This window comes from Lottia gigantea, assembly GCF_000327385.1.
Source record: "Lottia gigantea unplaced genomic scaffold LOTGIsca_82, whole genome shotgun sequence".
NCBI classification, from domain to species: domain Eukaryota; kingdom Metazoa; phylum Mollusca; class Gastropoda; family Lottiidae; genus Lottia; species Lottia gigantea.
In genome coordinates, this window is record NW_008710725.1 from 600,679 (window position 1) to 610,454 (window position 9,776).

Below are 9,776 nucleotides of genomic sequence, written 5' to 3' on the forward strand. Positions count from 1 at the left end.
ATCTTGAAACAGAGGAGGGTTGTGTTAGTTAGTTTCGGCTGTATACACAAAACGTTTGATATATAGACCCGGCTAGAGCAGGTCAGGTGCCATGTTCGAATCCCAACTTAGGCAAATACATTCCTGCTGCCACGTCCATTGCTTTCAGGAAAAGACCTGTATCTGTCTTAAAGTCTTATAAATATTAAAGAAATATGCTCTTCGATATTCGAATTGTGAAACGTCAAAGCCGGAGAATTTTTCGAAAAAGTTTTTCTGACTCAGCTGGTCGATTACTGTGAAAAATAACCGACAGAATCGAAATAAAAGTAGAGCTCAGGCTATATAGTACAATAATACGTAAGATAAATATGATAGCCTGTACAGCCCGCCTTGCTCGAGTCAAGATCGGACATGTCAGGCGATTGTCATTAAGGCAGGGCTATTACCAAGCGCCCTCTGTTAACAAAGGTGACGGTTGCCGATCAGTTGTTATCGAACTATGTCCGTGATCGATTTTTATGAATGGCTTCGTAGAAATTCTTCTTTCATCTTTGGTACAGTAGTGTAGATACGTACGGAGTGTGAGGACACGCTGCAGACTGCAGGCACTGACGAAGGTGTCATACCCGGAACACCTGTAGTGTCAGTAGGGGTGTGAGAGAGACGGAGGTGTGGTCTATACCCTAGGGTAGACCAAATGACATCCGTAGGCTACCGAGATCAAAGAATCGAGAAAGTTATTCAGGTGTAGTTATAGTGTTTATTTTTTGTTATTAGTTTGTAATCTTTAGGCAAGTTATAATACGTTTACGTTAACCTATTTAAAGATCCATTATGGGGAAATCGACTGACAATTATGATAGGGATTGACAGCCGACATGGGGCCGACTTTCGAAAGCACAGATCGTGGACTAAGAAGGTTTCCTGTCTTGACAAATTGAACGTACGGCCCCTAATCGCCTTGCTGAAGAAAATCCAACTCGCAACCGACTATGATATTCCACTACCAATTGGTATAAGTGTTAGAAGAGATACTCTATTTAGTTTTGGTGGAATTACAGATACCACAGATATCTGATTGAAAATTAGAATGGTGCAAAATCAGTGTCCCTGATACACTTAAACATTTGCGTAAACCTCTTGATAATCCCTCTTGAATTCGGTGCAAATCCATGCTATCAATGTCTCCAATACACACTAAACAGTTTAGAAAACCTCCTTACAATCCCTTTAAATATATTTTTTTTATTCTGATTCTTATCTTTATTACAAACACAATATTTAAACATAAATCAATGCTTATAATGACTGTTGTAATTATGGAATACAAATATGCATGTCCAAAGTGTACAGCATTCTATATCATGTATTTTGGTCTAAGTTTCATGGCAGTGGATTTTATTTTTTAAATTAAACTTCTGATTTTGCCTGACATGTAAGTTATGATTTTCTTTGCCTTTGTGATATTGAAAACTTATTTTAAAATCTAGGTAACTGACTTCACGAAGGGCTCGTGATAAATTCAAAATTGATGACTGATTTGGGGTTGAATTTTGTTTTTATTTTCGGTTTGTCAATGTCGAATGAGGTCTTCTCCCTTGAGAATATGAGCTTAACGGAAGTTAACAGCGAAATCATATACTTAGAAATCGGGGGAAGTATACAAAGGCTGGTATTAAGCGTAAAAGTCGCCTGATTTAGGTTAAATTCTGCTGGTAATTTCTTTTTATTTAGAACTGTCGTTCAATAGGTAAGCTTACGATAAAAAAGAAAAACACCTGTACGATATTGAAGGCCAATGCGAAGAAATCCGGTTTACAACACGTAGGGCTAGTATCTATATTATGATCAATCTAAAATTGATGACTCGCATTTTCAGTTAATCTGATATCTTGAAGGTATAAAGAAATTGTTGTATTAATTACTCGACAATAGCCACTCAGGTGCAGTTTTTAGTTTAGCTATGACTGACGGATTTTTCTTTCGGATTTAACGTAAAGCTAGCTCAGGGCGGACATTTCGGAACACAGCTTAAGAAAGGTAATAAGAAAGGCTTGGTGAACATAATAAGATTAAACGTAGAACTGTCCCTAATTATTGTCGTGTTAAGTCTGAACTGATCTTTAAGACCTTTCCTTGAGTATTGACACACCACAAGATCGGAGACTCTACTGGTGGACAGGACTGGCCCTGTGGTCATTTTTAAACCTTTCAGCTTTAACCTCTTGAAAGCAAGCTCAAAAACTTTTTGCATATATCCATAAGATCGATGACTCTGTTGATGGACAAGAGTGTACCCGTGTTATTCTTCAACTTATCAGATTTCAGCTTTTGAGTCCAAGAATAAAACCTAGCACCGACATTGCTGACGTGACAAGGCATGCTCATCCCCCGAGCACCAGGTGATACTCTGCAACTGGGTTTATCAATTGGAGATTTATTTAAGAAATGTTATTTTGATATTTTTAAGAATACGTCGTTATTTGTTTATGTATGTTTGGCAAAACATTATGGTGCGAACGTGAGGAGAAAACGTATTAGAGGATTAGTGCTCTTGTTAATTTGGTGTAGTTAATTTCATCGGGTCGACTAAGAGACCCTCAATTATCTTTCTGAATTGTAAAGCCAGGTAAAAATGTAGGTAGCATGATGTTTATCGGGGAAAGGCATATTAGTTGAAAGTGTCTTGGCAAAATTTCCTTCATTGCACACAGTATGGCGTCGTACGCCAGGAACGGAAAGCTGAAAGGTATGCCGCTAGCATGATTCGGTACCAAACAAAAAACCACACTGATCTCAGCAGAATCAACCCGAAGCGCTTTTTTCAATAGTTTCAGGCTTTATGTGTCGCAGGCGCGGCATCCTTCAAAGGACAGTAGCTGCAGTGGAAACCCCCTTTAAGATGTGGGTTTTCCCCTAAATTCGTTGACATGGTAACGAGACGGAAGTGATGAGCGAGGTTTCACGGGATTTCATCGCGAGGCTTGATAAAGTAGGTCAAAAAGTTTCAGGAAGTTGGTAAAGATGCTGTGAAATCGGAAACTTTCACAGAAAATTCTCACCGATTGAAGTTTTGGCATGAGTTTTGGGAGGCGATACTCACCCCCAGTCCGAGAAGGGGCCAATTTTCACGATAGCATTCGCAGAAGTCTTGGAATTCTCTTTGATAATGACCTTACGGTTTGTGTTTACAATATTTACATATCATCGATTTGATTTTGGGGGTGGGGGGTTTTCACGAATGCAATGGAACTTTGATACGCTTGACTGAATTTTGTGTGAGCTCGGCTGGCATTGGCACGATCATGGCTTTGTTGATACATAAATGATTTCTTATGATTCCAAGCAAAGTCAAAAAGTTGTGATGATATTCTTTTAAATTTAAATAGACAAATTTTGACATTAAAATGTAGAAATTAATGGTCATTTTCTTGTACTAAAAGAGTGCAAAGTTGACAAAAACAGAACTTTTCTCAGAGTGGCCTCAAGTGTTCTGGAAATGTTATCTAGATCTAGACACTTGCTTGCTGATTAGGATAAAAATAAAAGCTGAGTTGACAAACCTTTGATTTGAGATGAAATTGAGATTTGCTGATTGATTTGATAGCCTTTGATTGTTTTGATTGATTTGATAGCCTCTGATTGTTTACCTATAATTATTGTAATTACATTAATTGTTAAAAATATCATGGTAGGCTCAAGAGACTGTTTGTTTATAGTTTAATGATGAACACAACGTCAATAATAACAATCATTATGATCAATAAATAAACAACTTTTTTCGTTTCTATTTTTCTTGTTTTAACGAACTTAGTTAATTATTATTGATGAAGGGGCTAAAGTTGTATAACACGTCAGAGCTGGGCACACACTACACATCATTTTTTTCTTAGACAAACACTAAGGCCAAAATTTTTCTTTTTTCACCATATGGTAATACATGGTAATGCCAGCTCAATATGTGCAGAAATATATAGATAAACTTTCAATTCCTTCAACCAGTTATTCATTCATTCATTTATCTTTTCATTCACTCATTCATTCATTCAGTCACTCATTTGACCATAGTTCATTCATTCATTCATTTGCCCATAGTTTATCCATTCAGTCTTTCTGTCTATTCCCACAGTCTAAGTGGCATCAGGCGTCCATAATGACAATGTATTTAATGTGATTATTTTATATTTTGTAGAGACTAGAACATTCAGTATTAAGAGATAGTCAAGGTTACCAGATACTGGGTGACGACGGAACATCAACGGCAAAAATACCAGCACGAATAAGGGAAATCATCACCAAGAATTTATCTCACCGAGCTTCACCGGCATCCACCATGACGTCAACGCTCAACCCCAACGTCAGTCAACTGACAGAAGAAAACAGACTTTTAGCGCAAGAGTTAAACAGGGTAGAAAACTTGCTGTCAGAAAGTGCTGCTGAAAGAGATGAACTAGGAATCAAGTATAATGCTTTGAGCGAAAGGGTGAGTTTTAAAACATTTTATTGACTTCATGTTAAGAATAGAGGTCCCTCATTTGAATAGAACAAAAAATTTAGAATTTGTGTTAAAGATTCTTTGACTGACGAGAGTAGGCTAAGGCTGCTGACTTGGTAAAATTTCCCCCATCGTTTACTGCAGGTTGCTTCCATTCCAGTGGAGAAAAGAAAGAGGTTTGGCTCCATTTCTGTTCAGTTAGATATTTAAATCCCACACAAAGTTTTACTGCTGTGTAATTTGACTCTAACTATTTTTTGATATGGACATGCTATATTTTTTCCCTTATTGCCCACTGTATTAACTTGCATAAAAGTAAGAGATTAGGCTCCATTCCTAGAGAATTTTCACATGACATTTGTGGCCTCATGGTTTTGATTCTGAGAGGGTTAACTACTTTTTAACATGGACATGTTATCTATTTGTTTAACCCTTGTATACCATAAAACTAAAGTAGAAAAAGCACTATAGGGCTACTTGAGATCAAATTATATCCAAATTATTCTATTATACTGTAAGATTTGATTAAACTAAATCAAATTATAGTTTGTAGTATTTCCAACTTTGTAACTTTGAAGTTTTTCCTGGTATTTCCAACTTTTGGCATGAATTGTTTTAGTACATCAGCATTTTTACTTCATATGAAAGAATTCTCAAAATAAAGTTACTTTTATTTTGTAAATTTGAAGTTTTGAACTGTTTCACTATGTCAGGATTATGGAAGACATCAAAGGAATTGACTAAAAGGTTTTTCCAATATATTTATTTGAAAGGTTATCTTACTATCAATTATTACTAAATTTGTACAAATCCAATATTTTTTTTTTTGATTGAAATCATACATTCAGCAAAACAATTTCTATAAAAATATAATATGGTAATTTTGAAGATTCCAATCTCTACAAGAAACATTTAAGTTACAGATTTTTAAAATTTCTTCTTGGAAATCTTACCACATTATCAATCAACAATCTAATTTGTATGAATTAAAATTTTCCATTAAAATCAAAGTTAAATGAACCTTTAAATGAATTTTCAGATTTCTGAATTCTATAACAAGATTTTAAAGTTACAGATTTTAATTTTTTTTTTTTTCAAATCTTACCATTCATGTTTGACAATCAATTTTCTGGTTGATTTTTAAAGTTAAATGAACCCAAATGACATTGTAGTGTTTCTGTATTCAACTATGATTAAATCTAATTAGATGTTTGAACCTCTATCTTGTTCTGGTTGACTGATCTAACCAATTATTATTTTATCTTGTGCCCCCGTATTTAATATAGGTCCGTATTAAATTTATAATTTGACCTCTGTCTATTGTGATTAAACAGAGAGGTCAAGTTTTAAGGGATTAAAGGATATACATGGATTATATTTTTGTTTATTGATCAGATTTCATTATTTAAGATTTTAAGACAAAAATTGTTTTAAAGTTCTTTCGTACCAGCATCTTGACAATGTCAAGCTATTACTAACTTTGTCTTATATCTTGACTACAATGGTCAATATTCTTGTATCACAGAATGCAGCAATTTCATTGGATTATACTGCAGCAAGTACAGCCAATCAGAGCCTTTGACAGAAAGACTGTAAACATTATGGCTTAGTCTTTATAGACTTTCTGTTGTTGCCTCTGATTGGCTGTATTTGCTAATGTACAATCCAATCAAGTCGCTTCATTTACAAACTTTCGTGATACAAGAAAGGTGGTTATTGCAGTCAAGGCCTCAGGTATTTCAAATTGGTGTCCAAATTCTGCATTCATGTGTGAAACTGGAATACTAAACTATCCCTGAACTGTGAGAGTTATTAGTATTGATGATGTTAACATGAATTGTGTTTAAAAACTACAACATGACATGTTTTAACTCAGTTTGTTTTTCTTAATGATACAATATGTTCATTTCATACTTCATTAGTTTATTGATTGGTTCTCACTGATTTTTATAGCTGATTCGTTTGATGGAAATTGCCAATCTTTTTGTTTTAAAAGGGAGTGAATTACTGTTTTCAAACTCTAGATCTAAAGTCTTGAAAGCTGTTAAAGAAAAGTGTAAAATTTCTGCTAAAGGAGTGAATTAAGAGCTATAAAAATGCAAATATAGAAATTTCTGCTATCTGTATCACTTTATAGAATTAAAATCCTGCACAAGGTAATATAACAATTCAAGAAGAACTACCATGCTAGTGTTGCCTGCTTACTTATATAACTTCTCAGTTTCCCTGTTTCAACTTGTTTATCATAGAGTTCTTAATTTTCTGGTGCTGAGGGGAGAGCCTCCCTCCCCCACCCCCTGACAATTCTATGGCCCCTCCATCTAATGATTCATAAAAACGCCCTGAATTGGACACGGATGTGCACAAATAAGTCTTAGCTTGATTCTACAAGATGTCCAGTTATAAAGTGATCACTATAGAATGATTTATAGTAAGATACAAGGCAGGTGTAGAGATTATTGTCCTGTCAACTCAAGTGGTATTAGATCTGTCAGTAAAGCTATAAGTCTATCATCAATATATATCATTAGATATTGTCCTGAATAGCCCTGTATATCAGTAGAGTGCTGACTAAACAGATTTATAACCAATATTGTTTTATCTTTGCCGTATTTAATTGTGTTTTGCTTGCATTTTGCAGATCGGTTGTGAAATTTAAAGCTTTAATCAAATAAACACATACAAAGATTAGAAGTGTATATATTTATTATTACTGGTTGTTTTTTTTTTCCGTTTGTTATCTTTATAAGTTTGTTTGGTTTAAGTTTAAAAGAAAAAATAGGTAGGCTTATTACCGTACTACTGAAAAGGAACAGTCAACATTTCATTTCAAAGTTTTTTATTTAGATAATCTACTACTTATACCAATTGCACATAATTAAAGATATTTAAAACTGTTTTGAAACCAAAATTGCAATAAAACTGTATCAATTATTCTGGTAAATTAGATGGAAATATTCAGAGATTAGACCTCTTTATATGACAAATTTTCCTCATTGCACACAGGTGCAGCAGTATGATTTAAATGTAAATTTGCCTTATTACTCACTGCAAGGTATTGCAAGTATTCTGATTGTTTGGCCCATTACAAGTCATAGTACGTGATATTCCAAATTATCTATGAGGGACTGTTTGATTCATTCAGCATTGATCTCGTTATTATTATGAATCAAACAACCCAGGGTTTGATCTTGATACTCGAGAAGATTTAAAATGATTGACAAGTCAAAGAAGATTTACCAGTGTTGACCAGTTGACGGCTTAGTTCCATCAAGTTATACTATAACTATTTATAATGTATTCTATTCTCATTGGGGATTGGGGCTGACCTTCGTGAGAGAATCGCTGAGGCTTGTGTCGAAATAGGTGATTGTCATTAAGAGTTTGGATTGAGCTCTCCCAGTCTGGCAAGTTTGTTAATTGCACGAAGGAATTTCTTGGTGGAGCTGGAAAGAATTGCGCTGGCTTGTTTCAGTGGTGTAAAGAAATAGCTGTTTGTCACTTGGGAATTTGGGAGGAAGCTGGTTGAAGGAATTTCCCTCACTGGAACATTTCGATTGATTTGGATGCTTGTGTGCCTTTGTGTCTTTTTCAAGAGAGACTTTAGTCAAGCTTGAAAGAAAAAATGATAAAGGAAGGAGCTGATGGTCGTTGAGTATGGCAACAGAATTACTGTGACTGCCAAATTTCTGTTAAGTTTGGATTCTTGGATGAAGCCATTTCAAAAAATGAAGTTTGAAAGTAAGATTATCTGAATAGAACGCTGTAGACTTTATAAAATGATTAAACAACTGTATTCATGATTTATCTAGGGTACGTTTCATATCCTGATTAGGCCAATAACAGAGCTATCTCTGAATTCATCTAAGGAATTTTATATTTTTAAATATTAACTCTAAAAATAAAACTATGAACTCTTGAAGAAATGGTCATTCAAGGAACAAGTGTGTTTTATCTTGTTGAAACCACCATATATTATTACGGTACTAGCCCTAATCAGAGATTATCTCAAATAGATATATGACATTTATATGACACGATATACCTCTTCTAAACTACCTGTTAATTTTATATTGTTTAAGACAGTAACTTGATATTCTGTATTATCGGACATTACAAACATCGTCAATAATATCTCTCCACTTGGACTAAAGAGGATTAAGCTATTTTTTAAGATTTGACGAAGGGATTATCAGTATCTGTTTGTATAGTATATTAATCGATTAGGGTTTCAGACTGTTTTTGCTTGGAATTTTTTCTAAATAATATTTTTGCAGCTATATGAACGTTATTAAAACTTGGTATATGTGCCTATCATATCGTGTATGAACTGTAGGAAAGTTTATGAGTTCATGATTTTTGTGGTTTGAATTATCCAATCAGAAACATTGATTTGTAAAAATGGCCGACAATGAAGAGAAATCGACCAATGAAATGGATGAATTTCAATCTGATTCGGAAGAGGAGTTGAGATCAATTTTAGAGGAATGTGAACAAGACCAGCAAGAAGTAATACATGACATTAATTTGGATGAGAATCAAGTTGGAATCGAACAACCTGAAGTCACTGAAGTCAAGGGAGACAACTATATGAAATCAAGCCATGATGATGACCTGAATGAGAATTACAATGCAATCAGCTACATCCTGGATGAAAATCCAGATGGAATTGAACAGTCAGGGGTCAATGGAGATAATGATATAAAGTCAAGCCAAGATGTTGACCTGGATTCAAATCAAGTTCCAATCAAACAACCCAAGGTGACTCACGTCAAGGGAGAAAAGAAACAAGGTTTTGTCATTGGACGAGTTAAAGAAGCAAGTATCAATCTATTTAAACTAATGATTGTGAATAATGAAAGTGACAATGAGTTTCGACTGCAAGTCACAAAAACTCAGTTTCATGAGTGTTGTATTTGAAACTCATGACTGCTAATCTTATTCAGAATCGTACACAACTGGTGATCGCTATGGTGTGAGGACCACTGTATATTTTAACTGAGTCTTTTATCATTCTTTCTGTTTAATTTTACATTAAATATAACTTAGTTATAGCAGCTGAGATGAAAATTGAAATAAATAAAAAAACGGAATTTGAAAGCCAATCAGTTTTTATGAAGTTGGAAAGGAGTGTATATCAGTGTGTTAATAGGCCACTCTACTGGGGGTATATCAGGGTATATTAAGGTATATCAGGGTATATGGGGTATATAAGTATCTATATAGGGCTATAATGTGTATTAAACACTAGGTTTTATTGTTACTTACAAGATTTATGATATAGCTATACAAATACAAG

At 34.4% G+C, this 9,776-nt stretch overlaps 2 protein-coding genes across 2 annotated transcripts; both read left to right on the forward strand.

The window, feature by feature from the left end:
* Positions 1-679: 679 nt before the first annotated feature.
* On the forward strand, positions 680-6,562 carry LOTGIDRAFT_169115 (hypothetical protein; the record flags this gene model as incomplete). Its single annotated transcript, XM_009067421.1, has 3 exons — positions 680-727; positions 4,175-4,465; positions 6,431-6,562. 3 exons carry the CDS (start codon positions 680-682, stop codon positions 6,560-6,562), a joined length of 471 nt encoding a protein of 156 aa, XP_009065669.1.
* A 2,316-nt stretch (positions 6,563-8,878) lies between these two features.
* LOTGIDRAFT_169116 (hypothetical protein) lies at positions 8,879-9,397 on the forward strand (the record flags this gene model as incomplete). The annotated part of the gene is made up of 1 exon (XM_009067422.1): positions 8,879-9,397. One exon carries the CDS (start codon positions 8,879-8,881, stop codon positions 9,395-9,397), a length of 519 nt encoding a protein of 172 aa, XP_009065670.1.
* Between the last annotated feature and the right edge of the window lie 379 nt (positions 9,398-9,776).